This window comes from Manacus vitellinus, unplaced genomic scaffold (genome assembly GCF_001715985.3).
Source record: "Manacus vitellinus isolate BGI_N305 unplaced genomic scaffold, ASM171598v3 scaffold_16_pilon, whole genome shotgun sequence".
NCBI classification, from domain to species: Eukaryota; Metazoa; Chordata; class Aves; order Passeriformes; family Pipridae; genus Manacus; species Manacus vitellinus.
This window is the reverse complement of record NW_021939189.1, coordinates 14,084,790-14,102,594: the sequence shown is the minus strand read 5'-3', so window position 1 is coordinate 14,102,594 and position 17,805 is coordinate 14,084,790. Positions and strand designations below refer to the sequence as shown.

The window sequence follows — 17,805 nt, the reverse complement described above, 5'->3', positions numbered from 1 at the left end:
AAAAATGCCAAAAGATACAATCCTATGACAGTTGTAAATACAACCTGTACAACTGAACTTCTCCATTCTATTCTATTCTAAAAACATTCATGTATTGTGGACCTGAAGTTCTCAAAGATCCACTGGAGTTTTGGCTTACTGCAAAAAGAAACCACACTCCACACCAAAAGAAAAGAAACAAACTTAATTTTGTGTAGTTACATATATTTCCATACTCTATTTTTGTGCACTTTTGCTTACATTTATTTCCATAGTCTATTTTTGTGCATTTTTGAATCATCATAATATCACTTACAAAAATCTGCTTTGGCCCCACCATACTGCTTCACCCACACAAGAATAAGTTGCTTTACAAACCATGTTTTCTACACTTACAACAACAATAATTTTTATATTTCCATTTCTCCAGAACAATCCCACTTGGAAGTAGGCTGTGATGGGAGTTTGTTCTCGTGAAGACCAGAATACACAACTAACAACATGAAAGTTTTCATACATGAGAGTGCAAACAACAGCTTAAAGAAAAATTCAAAGTTACCTGAATATTAGGGACAGATGAACACGTTCTTACAGAAATCTTCTTGGCCCCTGAATCAGGGGAAATTGTGATTCGGTTTGGCAACAATAAAGTGGAAGTTACTGTTCTACCTTCCTCCCTCTTACTCTGCCCTGGGAGTGTAGATGACCTACACGCCGAGCTCTCAGTGTCGGCTCCATTTTGTTTGTGGTGCTGCAAAGAGCTGAAATTGTTGCTGTCAGTGTCTTTAACAGGCATTTGCAGTTTTCCAACACTTCGAGCAGAAATCTTCATCTCTTTGGAAAGTGACTTCTGGTCCCTGGATAACTGCTTGCGAAGGCAAACTTTAGATGGTCTCAGCAAGTGCTCAGTTGACTTGCCCAAGCTTTTACTGAATTCACCTAAATAATCTGAATTTACATCGAGACCTAACGACAAGGCACTATCCACACTTCTTGATCTTTTACGATCATCTGGATGAATTCTATTCCTTTTTCCTGACCTGCCTCTCCTGTGAGGATCAACCTTCTTATCAAACTTTTCGATTAGCTGATCTACTCCTGGAAGGGACCCGGTGTCGATATCACGGCCGGTTCCCGGCAAAAATGGAATGTATCTCCTGTTTTCGTGCCGATTGACGTTGTCTGCGTAGATGGCATACTCCTGGTCGTCCAGCAAGAACCTGTACAAGGAATTTGCAGAAGTGGGAGTAGCCGACGAGGACGACGATCGCCGTGAGTCATCCAAGACCAGCCCAGTGGAATCTTGCCTGCGGAAGGGAAGCACATCTGGTCTAGGTTTTCTTGCCTCTGGATAAGAAGTGGGACTGACACACGGGGATCCTCCTGCAGATGAAAACGGCTCTGAAACACCCACATCACTGGGGCTGATCTTGCTGCTGGGACAGTCCAACAGCTGCTTATTTTGATCTTCTACTGACCTATTCAAATGTATCTTTTTTGAACTTGCTTTGGTTGGCTCTGCATGGTACGTATTTGTTTTCTGTAGGGACACTACTTTAGAGGAGGAGACCCAAGGCTTTGCTTCAGTTTTTTCATCTGCAAAAGACTTAGATTTACTGCACACAGAAGACTGGTAATTATCCAAGTTCAAGTTATTTTTTTCGGGATCATAAGGCTGTAAAAGTTCAGGATGTCTTTGAAAGTTCAACAAACTGGAGGATTTCATTGCTTCGTCTTTAAAATTTGACATTCCACTTTCCTTTTCATCTACATTGGTTATCTTCAGTTTTTTAAGCATGGAAGGTTGCATGTGCTGTATTCCTGTAAATTTTGTGTGTTCATTGATTTTATCCTCCAACTTAGAAGCAGTAATGGAGTCTGTGACTGGCTTGTTTACAGTCTGAGAAAGGACCTGCTGCTCTTTTCCAAAAGGAGGAGGATTTTCTGATAAACATCCTTCTGTATTGTTTAGTACTATGTAAGGATGTCCATCGATTCCTTGGACTCTAATACTGACACCATAAGACCCCGTCCTCAAATTCTGTGCACTTTTAGTTTTTTGAGTCTCCTCACTCGTGAGTTCAAGAGTGACTTCATAGTCTGGCTGCACGTGCTTAAACCCAGCAAAATATGGCTCCATGTCCATCAGAGGATTATAGCTGAATAGGAGAAAAATTACAAAGTTGTCATTGCTTTAAATAATTTCATTATTTCATTAATTACTTTATTCCACTATTCAGTGTGACTATGAAGACTAATGGCAATATGCAGAGAAATCAATGTCCAAGGTAAGCAAAGCCCAAAGCAAATGTTGTGATACAAAGACAAATGTCTGACTGACAGATTCTGGATCAACATAATGTTATTTTATCATGGCAAATGTTACCTTCACAGAGTTGGTGCTGGTTGCTTTGGAATCAAGTGACTTCAAATATAAGGAACTCTGGTTCAGTCTTCTGAGTCAAAGCAGCTTTTACTTTGGGTATCTCCACTACACTTACTGAAAGACCGTACCCTTCACAAGTAATGATCATTATATAGCCAGCAGTTAGTACCAGCCACATTAACCTTTAAACATAAGCCCAGGAGAGCAAAACACAACCAGGCAATTTTAAGTTATGAGTTTCAGGTAACTAAAGCACTGCAAGGAAAATCAATATCCTCATTCCTCTGAGTTGTGCTTTTATGTACTTGGGTTTCAACGTTTGTTTCTAATGACATCTGAAAATAAACTTTTTCATTATCTCGTTGTCATCCCTAAGAATAAACTTTCATATGGATTAATTTAATAACCTCCCAATTGTAACCTTGTTCCAGAAAACTCCAGTTGCTACCCTAAAACAAGGTACTTTCCTGAGTAACAAAAATGGAAAAATACTGCCAGTATTTCCAAGGTTGATAGCATCATTTTCAGAAGCATTGTTAACTCCAGTCTAAATGTACCAAAACTGTTTCAGTTCTAGAAAACAATAAATTAACCCCTACCTGTGTTTTTAATGTTAAATGCCATTCTTTCTTTCTCTAAGAGCTGGGTTTGCAGGGAGTTTTACTTTACTGTCTGATGCATATTATGAGCCAAGTGTCTACAGGCAGTGACAGTAAGAGCTGTGTCTATAAAAGAATGGAACACAAGACTCTGTCAGACTGATGCAAAACCTGGAGGAATAAACTTTTGAACTGAGCTGGAGAGTTGAGTAACCCCTGAAGCCTGACAAAACCAAGATCTCTAACCAACAGTGAGTAATCACCAAGAGGAAACCGAAACAGCAGGATGTCTCATGGCAAAACAAACCTCTGCAGCCAGTTTCATTCTCTGTTTATCTTGGCATGAACCACCTCCCTCAGATATTTGTCAACAGCAGAATTCTCATTTTTTCCTGACAGGGAATGAAAAAGTTTGGCTCAATATTCAGAGTATACCAGTTTCCACCCAATTCTTCCTTCTAGCAGGACAGTTCCCCTCGAAAACCTCTTCTTCTCTCTAAAAACCAACTCCAGCTCCCCCTCAACAGCAGGCTTACTTCATCCCAAGGAATCAGCATATATTTCTCTAAATATAATGCTAGGTATCAAGTGATTATTTTCATGAGGAAAAAAGCAGTATCATTGTCGAAGTCTTCCTTAGCTATTAAAAGATTCAGTGAACTAGCTAAATTCCAAAACTAAATCAGGGGTTAAATTCACTTATTAAAGTGAAGTAAACAGACACTATGAATTTGATCTCCATTTAAGAACTCCTGGGGTAGGAAGAGAAACAGAACAAGTGAAGAGACAAAGAAGGTTAAGGAAAGTGGAAAAATGAAGGAGCAAAAACAACAGAAGGAAACAGCAAGGACCAATACACTTCATGATCTCAGGCCTCTATTCTATGTATTTCTCCATACTTTTTTACCTTCTTTTCTGAATACTCACAACATCACACATTAATTAAGCTGAGACAAATAAAACAAAGTAGATTCTAATCACCCAGAGTCAATGAAGACATTTCCATCAATGTAGAGGGGTTTTGACCAGGGTACTGAACTGAAATCAAGCTTCTGAACTGCACTGATGGTGACTAAGAATTCGAGGAAGGGAAAAGAGAGAGCACTGTGCAGAGTTCTAACCTAGAATATACACTGCAAAGGGTCCAATCTAAGGACTGGATGCTGAGGCAGGAAGGAAACCAGGCTCTCCACTCTGGTCTTTAAACTGTCCAGCTACATTCATCCATGTCTCAAAGTTTCTTTGTTTGCTCAAGGCAACAAAAAGGAGATACTTTTAAAATTTCAAAAGTTGTTCTCAAATAAAGTAAGCATTTTGAAGCCCTTATGCTTTCCATTTTTATATTGCTGTTATATTATACAATGTTGATCTGAAGTTACTTCTCTGGGTATGTAATGAAATAATAGAAATTTAAATATTTTCCAGTCTTAGCAAAATAAAAATTACAAAGTAAAGTTTCTCAGACTTCTACATCAAATCAGCACGATGTCTAGGGAGCAAAAGACATGATTTTGTAATTGAAAATTACTAACAAAGAGACTTCAAACAGTCTGTGAAAAAAGAGCAACAAAATACCACAACTTCTAAAGAGCAAGCATTTAAATTCTCGATTAATGTTTTCAGAAAATACAAATTATTCACAACTCTATTTGAAAAAATCTGGTTTGCAGAACACAGTGTGCTGATACTACTCTGAGTAAGTTAAAATCACAGATGGCATATTTGCATGTGACCATGGCAGTGAAAGAAACCCCCTGATTTATACATAGTTGGTGGCACATCTGCAGAAGGTGAATATGTGAACATCTTTAAAAAAGGCTCTCCAGTGAGTGATTCCAGCAAGACTAGAAATACCATTAAGACAAACTGCTTAGTGTATGAAACTTAACACTACACCTTCAAGCTGTATAGATTAGCAGACCTATAAAGAGAGTAAAGTTCATCTGAATTTGCCATTAATGGTAACAATTAACAAATACAAGAAAAAGGGGTCAATAAAAATAAACATAAAAGTTAAAAAAAAGGATTTACATCAAGCAGCATAAAGAACAGATAAGCAATAAATTACAATATGTCATATGCAGGGTGACTGCAGAAGCAGTGCTTTCAAACACGTTGCAATGTTGCTAAAAATATTAAAGAAGTAGAAAAAAAACCCCAACCCCAAACACCATCAAAAACAACCACAAAACACCAAATCCCCTACTACATAGTGGAAACAATATTTAGGTTAATAATCTGCCTTAAATTAACCGTTAATATGCTCCATTTGTCTCTAAAACCATAAAAAAGTATGTGTATTTGTCTTCTTCACGTGCATTATACAATGAAACTCTGAATTTTACTGTAAAAAAGGATTAACCCCTGTAGAAATAAAAGTGTTCACCCAACAATTTTTTAAATAAAACATTTTATTTTTATGTAACTGTGGAAAATATATATATATATGAATTCCCATTACATCAACAAGAAAGCAGCACAGATGACCCTACTGTTTAAACAGTGAAGGCTTTACTTCGAATTCCTATTTTACAGGATGTCAAGCTGCAGTGGATAACACTCACATGAACTACAGAACATCCAAAAGTTGTTTTACAACCCACAGAACCATTGCAAACATTTTCAACTTAAAAATAAAAGCCTTCCTGGCTTTCCTCATGCCCAGCCTTTCGGAGGAAATCCCTAAGGTATGTTAATTGATTAATTACAGCCGCAGTCACATTTCCACACACACGTTGGTCAGTTGGAATCTCCGGCTTTGGCAGGGTTACAGCAGCACACGAGGGTGGGAGCACTGAGGCTGCTCCTCTCCCATCTGTCTGCCCCACTGCTCTGCTGGATGTCACCGGGGCAGAAATGCAGAGATCTGAAAGCTCTGATGGCTGGTACACACCTCTGCCAGGGAACCTCAGGTAAAGGCAATCAGCTCAGGTAAAGGCAACCAGCTCAGGTAAAGGCAACCAGCTCAGGTAAAGGCAATCAGCTCAGGTAAAGGCAATCAGCTCAGGTAAAGGCAACCAGCCCCCTGCTCCATCCCACCGCTTCTGACACAGGGCAGGGGGCACAGCTGGGGGCCCTGACAGCCACAACTGCTCGGGTTTAATCTTCTCTAAGTCTGCTGAAGCCCTCAAATGTTATGACAAAACAGCTTGTTTAGTCTTAAGCTTAGGAAAAGAGATTAGATATTTAAACAGTATTTGGGAAGATATTTTTCCCTGTTTGTGGGGCTCCTTATTACTTATTTTAAAAGAAAATATTTTTTTTTTTAAATAGAGGGTGATATAAATCCTAATTCCAGGTTTTCTACAAAACTAATACTTTAAATTTTAAATATAACTTGCTAGTCATTTTATTTGCTGTCTCAAAGTTTAAAAATACAACTTTCAGAAAACACAAGGAAAGTCTTAAGCTAGACTTTTACCTGAAGTCTTAATTAGGTAAAAGACTATCATTCTATTATATTATAAAATCAGTTCTTATCTCCTATCTGTGAAGCAAGTATCATTACAACATCATATAAAAATTAATTGGGACTTAAGAAATTACTACTTCAATAATATTTTTTTTTTAAATATTCTACTTGCTAAAACAACAGGGAATATAGTCAAGGCCACACAATCACCAGTATCTTGCAGAGATTAAAAGTTCTATGCAGTTTAGAACCATATAAGTATATTGACACCTTCTGATTGGTATCTTCACATGCTCTTCATACCAAGCTACATTTTTTTTTTGAGCCATAAAGTTTCTCCTGAAAACTTGCAAACAGTTCAGAAAACAAAGAGCCAGAGTTTCTACAGTTGCACCATATAAACTTAGAGAGCTGGATTTACTGATCAACGAGTTCAGAAAATCCAATCATCATTTAAAGCAAATCCAAAAGAACACTAATAAAGATGAAGGAAACATAGCCAAGCACAAACAAAGCAAGTTGACTCCACAAGGTAACACATGAAGTTTTACTGAGACCACTGAAGCATATTGACTGTGTGTCCCAGATAAGTTATTTTATTCAAAAGTTCAACAAAAGACTAATTTTCAATCAAATATATCCTTGAAAAATGTCAAGAGCTGGAAAAAACTTGCTTAATGAGTTTATCAGACTCAGGCTGAGCCTTCAGGCCCAAGTCCTTGGATCTACACAGCCCTTTCTCCCTCTGACACCACGAGAACCACGTGTAGTCCCTGTGTGGTCACACCTCCTTTCACCAGGCTACAGGCTCAAGTTCCTTAAACAGTTCCCAATATTTTGGTTTGAGATGCTTCACTGGATGTATATTACCACCTGACTCTAAAAATATAGGCCTTAACACACTATCCCCAAACCCTAAAGTTGCAGCACCCCCTTATCTCAGCTTGGACAACCCTCCCTGCTCCTTTTGCAAGCCCCCAACGTGCAGCCACAGCTTTACTGATCCAGCAAAAAAAGGAGCAGTTTTCTATCAGATCAGAAAGAAAGGCACCAGGGAATGATGGGATCCCCTGTTTTGTCAGCAGCATGGCCTTGGACTGCTTGAGGCCATCAGAAAATTTCAAGCTGAATTTGTGTTTTAACTCCATTTTCAGGGACAGAAACCTTTCAAAACCTCTACAAACAAAGACATCTGTCACTCAGAGCTGTTCAGGCCTTTCAGTTTTGGGATTTCCTCCTAAAATAAGACTTCATAAAGGTGTTAAACCATTCATTTTAAATACAGGCCTCCAGTAGATATGGAAATCCCATATTTTATCATTACTCAGAAAAGGTTTCATTTTTCTGAACAACTCCTTTTTGCCAAAAATGATGGCATTTTTGTTTATAAAGAGAACTTGTCAGCAGAGGTTCTCATGTCTGAAAATCCAATACTCTGCATATTCTTCTGTAGCATTTTGTTCTTCAGTGGTGATATGATACTTTACAAAGAACCACAGGAGATGAACACTGAAGGTTTAACAGGTAAAAAGCATTTTTTTTTTTTCAAATTCCTTTAAAACATTTTCTTTCACAGCTATTTTACAGTTAGCTAACAGCAGCTATGTGAGACCTGCCTACAAAAAAAGAAAGTCTCTGTCATCTGGAACCCTGACTGCTCTCCCTGACAACATGAGCAGAAAAGAGTGCTTTTGAGAAACACACTCCTGTGCCAGACTTGTCTGTTCCCTTCTTAGCATTACAGCATCACAGAGGCATGGAATGTCTCCACTCATCCATTTCAGTTCTTCTTTAGCCAAATCTACAAGAGAGATTTATCCAAAAAAATTGCCTTCCCAATCCTGTTAATGCCAAACTCTGCATATGAAGCTTCTCTTCTGTCTCCTGCCCACACCCCCTCACCACAAAGCCTCCAACACATCTGTTCCACCTTCTGCTCCAGCCTGAGACCAACCAGCTGCACTGCACACACAGGCAGAGGTGTTGACCAGCATGTGAGGGGATACACTACCCCACCAACAGACACATTCCTTGACCTCCCTAAAGAGCCACAGACCCCTTACAGGTATTGCCTCACACCACATGTAGGCTCCTTTGGCACACAAGCAGCGAGGGAATATGGAAGAATAAAATGACATTTGGTTCCATGTAATTTATTTCCAAATTTTCCTCCCACAAGAAAAAAAAAATAAGTCACTGCCCATATTATTTAATTGGTGTCTTTTTTGAAAAGTGGGATGTAACAGTTTATGGATGTTTACTCCAGATTTTCCACATGCACAGCAAAATGCCAGGAAGGCACTATAAAATTTGTCCTCCGGCCTTACGTAACATTGAGCTTACCCTCCAAACTAAATAATGGATTCTCTGTGCAGCTGAATATTCAGAAAGTATCAGCAATATCACACAAAGTGGGTGTGAGGGCAATAATAAATGACAGAGCTATGGAAAAAGGACAGGAAATAACTTTAGGAGAGAACAGGACGGAAAACTTACATACTGTGAGGGTAAAGAAAAGGAAGTGGACAGGATAAGTCATGGAAAGACCAAAACTGCAATGTTTTTATACTTGATGGAACACAGTTTCGCAAACATGCCTTGCAAGTAGGAGGGGAAACTTCATCATTGTCAATCCTACCTAAAATTTGCTTCTGCACAAGACAAACAGGCCTGGTTGCTGTCCCTTCCATGCCATATGGAAGACAGCTCTGGGGTACCTGGTAAGGTTATTTGATCTATTGCTCACAGGGGAGCAGAAGGTAGAAAAGTGAATTTTTAAAGTCCTACATACGGGACTGTAAAAAAAGTCAGTGAAATCATTGAAGAGCAAACTGACAATATCCAGCAACTGAAAGATACCTGAAACAATTTTACCATGTTTTAAACAGATTCCTTATCCCTACTGAAGATTTTTTCCTACTTCAGGCATATTGTTTTCTGTATATAAAATTATATTTGTATCATATCTGGCAGTCACTCTCCACAATTATTAGAAAGAAAATTATGACAGTTACAATATACAGTGAAACTTCCACATAAATTATTTTTTCCCCTGTACTGTCTGTAAACTGCCACTCCCTGTCTAGTGGTCAAAATTCAAAACTTTCAAAAGGCCTAACAAAGGATTTTCTATAATATAGTGTCATAGTATATCTGCAGGCACTAATGGGAAAAAAAATTACTCAGAGAGATTTCTTTTATTATTGGTCAGCTGTTCTGATGTCAGCATCAAAGACCTAACTAAAATGTCTACAAATGAAGAACTGGAAAAAAGACTACTGAGTTTTCAAATATTCATTCCCTTTTAAACCAGCCCAAAAGCTTCATGTCCCACCTCTTCTTCCTGCTTGTCAGAAGGAAAGGGACTGTGAAAAATCTTATACTTGAATAAAATCAGGAGTAACTGGGAACCTAAGCCACATGGCATATATTTTTCAAAACTCCATATACCAGTGTTACACTGCAAAGACTTATGCTTGGTATCACACACACACACAAAATACCAAATCAAAGTAGCTCTTCAGCATCCAAGACAGGGCTGCCCTGTTATTATAGGTAGAATCACCCTTACACAGCTCATAAAAAGCTAGCAGATTTTACATTCTTTAAAAAATACTACATATAAATGAATGTACAAGCTATTTTTAAACAGTACTAGATCCCACCCAGCACCTCAGACACAGTCCCTCTGTGCATCTCTGTGACCAACTGGTGCAGTGCAAGGAGAAAAGGCCCAGCTGTGACCTGCTGCCTTCCCTTTGGCCCCAGGACTGCAAACCCAACCTGCAAACCCAACCTGCACAGCTCTGCCACTACACTCACACCCCTGCCAGGCCAAGGCGTGCACGGGGCCCCGGGGGAAAAGCAAATGCTGCAGGCCCACACACCCCCACTGCAAGTGGGTCACTCAACCCTCCCTTTGAAAGCAGGAATTCCAGTCTCCACACCAGAAGCTGTGGAGGTCTGTGCCTTCCCTAAATGCAACAGGAGTTTTTTTCCTTCGACCAAGCTGTGATTAACCATGGTAGTCATACACCTTTGGGTGCATAATGGAAAATGAGCTCCAGCCACCAACACTGACCCACAGAAGGAAGCATTCCATCACAGTAATGCATTTTTGTAGGAAGTACACTTCTGAATCAACACTTCTGAATCAATTACTTTCATTTCTATTCTGTGAAAAATACCATTCTCTGTTCTGATTTCACGTGGCGGACTAAGGATGAGAAGTAAGAACTTCCTGCAGGATGAAAATTCAAAATAATGCTTTTCTTCTTTAGGTATTAGTGGAAACAAACAGCCATGCTTCAGTTAGCATGGATTACAGATATTATTTTATCAATTTCTCCTGAAACACAGTATAGCAAAGAGCACAATCTTTGGGTTTACTGCCCTAGAAATGAGCATTTCAGCCTCAGTTCTGCCCAAATACTAAACAACATTATTCAGACACGCAGCCAATAAAATAGAACATTAGTAGCCACCTTTCCAAGGACAGGAAGAGGATTGTATTTAATAAAGACTGTCCGTGGAGAGAGCTATTAAAAGCACTTAGAGCAAAAGATATTGTTCACTTGCTTACAACATGGTTCATACTCCCTCTGGCTGAAAATTGTTGTGTGTAAGGAAGTCTCAGTGTCTAAAATGTAAAACATCTTGTTAGTCCTATGAAAGTATGTGACAGATCAGCCAAGTACTGGAGCTGTGTGACATGCAGCAGGTTTTGTTGGCTTATTTATTGCTTGGGTTTTGGTTTTTTTTCAAAATTAAAATCTGCTTCAATGGCTGTAAGTCAACAACAAGATATTTTGGCAGATCCTCAGGTCTCATAAATTGTCAAAGTTTTATTGAAAACAAGGACATAATATATATATCCAATTTTCTTTATCTGCTATGTATGAATGCATGTAGCAATTTTACAGGATTTATCCCCAAAGGAAATAACACATGACCTACTAACTTTGCTTACTGAGTGGAAATTAAAGCCTTAATTTTTGCTAATGATGAAAATACCAAGAAACTCCCAAATTTCTCATGGAATATTCTAAACTATATTATATATACTGCATCATATATACTTTGTATCATTATTAAAAACCTCTCTTTTTCTTCATTGAAATAGTTCGTTTCCAGATTCTCCCAAATCATAAGCAAAAGGGAATCAGAGACAAAAAAAAGGCAACATTAAAAGTATACTAAAATAGAAGTCAACCTGTATCTGAAATATAGTTCTAAGAAACTAATTCATGTTATCTGTAGTGACCAGTCCCAGGTCCTGTATATTGTGACCCAAGTTAAGTCACTGGAGGGAGATGGAGTGTTACATTTGTTTATTAATAGTTACTTTGGTACAAGCTCTATGTGGACACAAATACCTGGTTATGTCCTTGTGCCATGATACTGTTTCATCTCCCAGACAGGCTCAGATACACCTCTGTAAGTTCTTTTTTGCCACTAAAAGGAAGTCCAATTACTGGGGTTATCTACTTGCCCTTTAAGTATCTCGACAGTAGTGCACTACAATTAACATTCATAAACTTCAAATACAAAATGTAAGTGAACACCAGAACCTTATAAACACTTATCACAGAGTTAATTAGATACACATGAGACAACCACGCTCAGTTTTCCTTCATTTTTATGAACTTGCAATGGAGAAGGTTAAAACCAAGAAAAAAAGAGTATTAAAGTCACCAAGAGGAAATTTTATTTTATATACTTTCTCTTAGTTCATCAAATTCTAAATGTTCCTATCTGTTGAAGTATTGACAGAAACAACAGCTGAGTGACACAAGAACACTTACTCATTCTAAAAGCAGTTTGTGATTTCAAAGACAATAGCTGGTTTGTATCCAAACATCTGACAGGATTACACTCACTCCACAAGAGATTCTGTGTTGATTCACTACATTTTCCTCCCATTGTCAGTGTTAGAAACTGTATTTTGTTCCAAAGGAAATTATCTTCATACATTCCAATAATATCATTATTGTTTCAATCGAAGAGAGTATCCTGTTCATATTTTTAGAGGCTTGAGCAAGAAAATCTCAAGTTTGTTAAGAGTCTCTTAAAAAGCCCTTCTCAAAGAAATGAAGACAGAGTTAGGGCAACTTTTGTTAAAAAGTTTTGCAAGTGCTTCAAACCCACAAATTTACTTGTAATACTATCTAACATAAACAGATCAATAAATAATAAAGGGTTCCTTATCCCAAAAATTATTCCTTCACCTTAAATGTGGCATTTCATTGGACTTTCTTCTCACTATTCCCACCCCAAAATATAATCTTGTCTACAAGAATTACAGTTACAGCAACACAACAGATGCAATCAGCATAACCTTGATCATATATGCATAAGTTATTCCTAAATAAAATTAATGAGGAACTGTATGAGCTCAACTGCTTGCAAAGACCAAGGTCTCACCTATGTGGAGAGACAACAGAACCCGGTTAATCCCTATGGAGATGCCAGTATTCAAGCACAAAAACGACATGTAAAAGAGGCTGCAGGAGTCATATTTACACAGCCAACATAAGGCCACAGCTTCATGTGTATTCAAGCTAGTTATGCCTCCCACTTTTCTATTGTTAAACTTTGTCTTAATTACATTGTATTCTTTAAACACTTGGCTTCACACCCATCTGGTTTCTTTCAACTAACTCAACCATGCGTTTTCCAACTTAAATATGCAGTCAGGACTGCAGGCCCTGAGCCCAGGCACCACCAGACAAGATGATATCATCACACTCTGTCTGAGACACGAGCTGAGGAGAGGAGAGGAGAGGCTGCAAAACTCCCGAGGAAAGGAGCTTCCCAGTGTGCTGCACTGCAGCGCCACGAGCTGCAGCGCTCAGAAGGGCTTCCAAAGCCTCTGAGGTCAGTGTTGCCTGGTGTGGGCCCTGCCTGCACACCGAGCACAGGTTTAACCAGCTCCCACTTCTCACCTTCACACTGGAACAGAGTTAATTACTGGGGGGAAATGAGAGGGGTAGGGCTGCTTCTTTATGAAGCTTGAAGTGTTTGTGGAATTATAATGTAACATTACATGCCATTGTTCTTCTAAATAAAGGCTGCTATGCCAAACATTTGCTCCCTGCCTATAACAGCTAATGGTGGGCAAATGAGCGTATGAGGGATACCCCAACCCATTACCAATTTCAACAAGGCCTCAAAATATTCTCAGCTTAACTCACATCACTGAAAACATTCCCCATCTCTCTGTAAAAGCTTAAATTTTCCCCACCACGTCCACATTTTACTTTATGATGAAATAGAACACAAATAACTACCCACTTCTACGTGTGTTTATGTACCTGAAATACATCTGCCATTCTAATAAACTTCAGCAGCTCTCAGAGATCTTTCAATAGAATTTAAAATGGGGTTAAAACATTCCTAATGGCTGGGAAATACTTATCAGGCTTCTGCAAGTGTCTCTGAGAGTTTATGTACACACGCACAGAAATACATAAGCACATATGTAAATATGTAAGCATGGGCAGCTCAGACAATGCATCTCCTTTTCATACTGTATTTAGTTTCCACATCCACATTTTGACTCCTTTTAAACAGTGTGTGTAATGTACCTGCAACTAAAGTATTATGAAGTGCTGCAAATGCCTGGAGTAAAAATCTTGTCATGCTCAGACTCGGAGAGTCACGGAGCTATTTGAATGGTAATGACTTTTGCACGCCTGGGGACCCTCACAAAAAAGGGCCATTGTGGTAATAATTGAGGCATCTCCCAGTCTTACCAATCTCCCTGATGTTTTTTTGAAGTCTAAGTGCTTTCTGAGATGTTTCTCCAATTGCATTTATTCCTCATGCTCTCTGTCTTTACCAAAATCAAGTAGAACTTGAAAAGGTTCTTATAGAACACTGATTTTAAATCTCATACTGTCAACCTGGTTAACGAATCTCATAAACACAAAAGACGAACCAATTTAATTTAAAAGTTAATTTGCCTAAAAATTTAGAGGCATTCACATGTTTGGCTATGGATTTTGTCATCCACTCCATTTCACATAAAATGGAAGGTTCTAAGCCTACATTTGGATAAACTCCTTCAAGGAGGCTGCCAGCTCTGTTGGCAAAGATGCTACAAGACCACAACAAATACACTGCACTCTAATCCCAAACAGTGGTGACTCCATGACTACCACTCCACTAAATCTTCAGTACATACATTCCTAACATGTTCATTTCTCAGGTTTAAACATTAAATTTTCACACTTGACTATACTGAAATGTATTACCATTTTAATCTAACACCACTCAGAGAGTCAAGGTCAAAGTAGTTGCTGAAATGTGGTAATGTTTCCAGATAAACATGCCTGGAATAAACATTCCATGAACACTAAAGCACTTTCCCTCACACAATAACCTGGTAATGGAGTGTTCCCAGTGGGCAGATTCTCCATTCTGCCAATTAAGAATAGAAATAGCAAAAAAAAACCCAACCCTTTTTGGGGTTTTTGCACATCCTACCAACACAACATTTTTTAAAAAGTTGTAAAACTGTCAAACCTAAGTTCAGGATGCATGAAGTCTGTACCATCTTCTCAGTATGCAGTTTGTTGAGACCTGGCAACAAAACAGGAGGAATTCTAACATCTTCACTTCATCCTGGCCATTCAAGTCAGTCGTTAATCTCGATACTGTAAATAGGTAATTCTTTGCAAAGCCTGGCTCTGAATGGTCTCTCTGAACTGATCAGGTAGATGATAACCTCCTCCTACCACTAAAAAAGGAAGGAGAAGGGAGACAGACAGAAGAAAGAATAAACACAAATCTCTTTAGCCTGCTTTATCTGAACACATGAGCAGTAGGCACTCAGAGGCACTCAGAGTTGCACTCAGAGGACGCAGAAGTGAAAAAAATGCCCCATTATTTTACTGTTCATTGCCATTTCTCAGAAATCTCTTTGTATCACTGATCCTGACCAGATTCTTGCCGGTTCCCTTCTAACAACACAGGTGGATGCTGCCACAGGCTGAACATTGCTTTGCATAATCAGTCATGTGCTTGATATTAATATAAACATTTTCGGGTTACCTCCATAACAGAAAGGCCATATGATAATGACATTATCACCACTATGACTTCAAAAAGCACAAATGGTAAAACAGCAGACTACAGAATGAAACTGGGATGGTCTACTTTTAATTTCTGACATTGGCAGAATTATTTGGCCTCAAAGTACCTAAGTAGCTATTTTTAAATAATAACCTGCCCGCTATGGTCCAGGTTGAATTACTCCTTGCACACATGTTCATCCTGAATTGCTCCATGACAAAAGATTTAAAAATTCACATTTGAGGTCATGCCATTTCACCTACACATTTCAGATGACACTGCAGAACCCAGACAAACCAGTTTCACCAATACTCCCAGAAAGATCAACTTCCTATTACACAATGTAAACCAGAAGAAGGAACTGTCACCAATTCTTTCCTGCACCTTTGTCATCCTCCTCACACAGGATATACCTGTGTATTTTTGCAGCAAATTAAATTCCACATCCCCTACACGTACCTTGCCAGGGCAACCTAAGTGCATTTTGAGACATTTTACTACTGACAGGGAGATCCAATGATGCAATTAACAGAAATTAAAGTCAGCTGGTTTACTTGGAGGCAGTTCAGGCAGCCTAAGCAGTCATCCCATTCATTAGATTTAAAAGCAAAATGCAACTAAGTCAGATCCTGAGAACGAAAAAACCCCAAGCCAGTTGTGTGATACACTGCTGGAGCAGATAGGCTCTTTAGAATATTCCTGCAAATTCTGTAACCAAAGAGGTTAGCAATGATAAGGCCTGGCTTTTCATTACTGTCCTAACACTAGTTATGCTTGCTAAAATAATCCCTTCTAGTGTGTATTTGCATTGTAGTGGGATTTAGAAACAGTTAGTGTCAGCTGCAACTCAAGGTGTATGTAAACCAACTAGGAATACTTTTCCTATGATTAACATATTTCAGAAACACCTCTAAATTGTAAATACACACACATAAAAACATCAGTCCCTTTGCAGTATACTTCATTTGAAGCAATGCATTTTTTATCTCAGATTAATTATAAAAAAAACCATGACTATTAAACTGGAAAACTATCTGCAACTAACAATTACCTCCTGTTACGTGAAAGATTATCTTAATAACCTAAGAAAATTTTAATAAAAATTTGAAGCATTGCTTTCTTATTTTACAGAGTTTTCTGTTTAAAAAGTGTAGTTGTGTCTCAAAAAGAATAACATACATTAAAAAGCAGTGTAATTGCCTTTCATTACATGACAAACTTCATCTCCTTTGTAAAACATGCTGCTTATTACACTGTTAATGGTATGCTTCAATACTGTATGAAAAAATTTCATTCCTATTTATAATATTTTTCCAAAAGAAAGGACCCAAATTCAAACTAACACTATAATTATTTTAAAAAAAAAAAAAGCTTACAGCAACTTGGTACGCTTTTACATTAATCAGCAGTAACCACATCTGGCTTAGTACACACTGTGAGCATAAGCAGTTTTATTCTGGGTCTAACATGAGAAAAAAACCGAGACAATTCAACAACTGACACTTCTAGAAAACATAATTGCGAGTCAAACAAGTTCTTACAAAGCACCTTTAAAAAGTAAAGAGTGGTTTGGTTTTGCCATTTTAATTATATTTTTATACAGGTTTTGAAGTTCTGTTAAAGCCAACTATGAAAGAGATTTATAACTATGAGACATGTGACAGTTGTCAGCATAAGTGTCAGACACCAAATCCATCAAATTCCCACGGATGTGCCACAAATCAGGATATTCCAGGGGCTTTCTGATTCACCTACAGGATTCACTTTTATGAGTCCAAGCAAGTTAAACATAGTGTAGATGTTCAGAAAAATAGAACAACTTTCAAGAATAGGTTTCTACTATTTCTATTTTGACAATTATTCAACGTACATTGCAGTAATTTAAAAAAAAATATTTACATGCTAAAAACAGGAGAAAGATAAAAGCTGCAACAACTATTCTTCTGTCAACTGCAAACGTTCATGCAAACTCACCACAAAAGTTATATCGCAGCACTGATCTCCCCATAAAGTTGTCATCAAATGGGAAGGATATAAATTATATCAGATGCAAAGTTAATTGGGAAGAAGAACAAATGGCAGAACTGCCGTTCTAAGCTTTTCCCATGAAGAAGGGAACACACACAACGCGGACACACCCTTTCGCAAAAAAGAAAAAAAAAAAAAGAAAAAAAAAAGAAAAACAAACGCTAATTTGCGGAATAAAAGGCAGATGAAGAAGTCAAGAGTGCCCTGAGCCCAGGAATGCCAGGAATCCCCGGAGGAATGCGTGCGGGCAGGCGGTCCTGGCGCCCCGCGGGGGCTCCGGCCGCGCCCGCCCACCTGGAACCCGGGGCCGGCAGCAGCACCTCCAG

General features: G+C 38.5%; 1 protein-coding gene across 3 annotated transcripts in view; it reads right to left on the bottom strand.

Annotated features, from left to right (window-relative positions):
• Positions 1 to 17,447, bottom strand: part of CGNL1 (cingulin like 1) — a 57,009-nt gene extending 39,562 nt beyond the window's left edge. For 2 of the 3 annotated variants that reach the window (XM_018069808.2, XM_018069811.2), the window contains exons 1-2: positions 2,965 to 3,090; positions 539 to 2,138 (exon numbers count right to left, since the gene is read on the bottom strand). In XM_018069808.2, coding sequence (XP_017925297.1) covers positions 539 to 2,125 — 1,587 coding nt within the window. In that variant the 5' untranslated portion in view covers positions 2,126 to 2,138; positions 2,965 to 3,090. Of the gene's footprint in view, positions 1 to 538; positions 2,139 to 2,964; positions 3,091 to 17,425 lie in introns of those variants that run through there. The other variant, XM_018069810.2, reaches the window with a different exon arrangement.
• Positions 17,448 to 17,805: the final 358 nt, after the last annotated feature.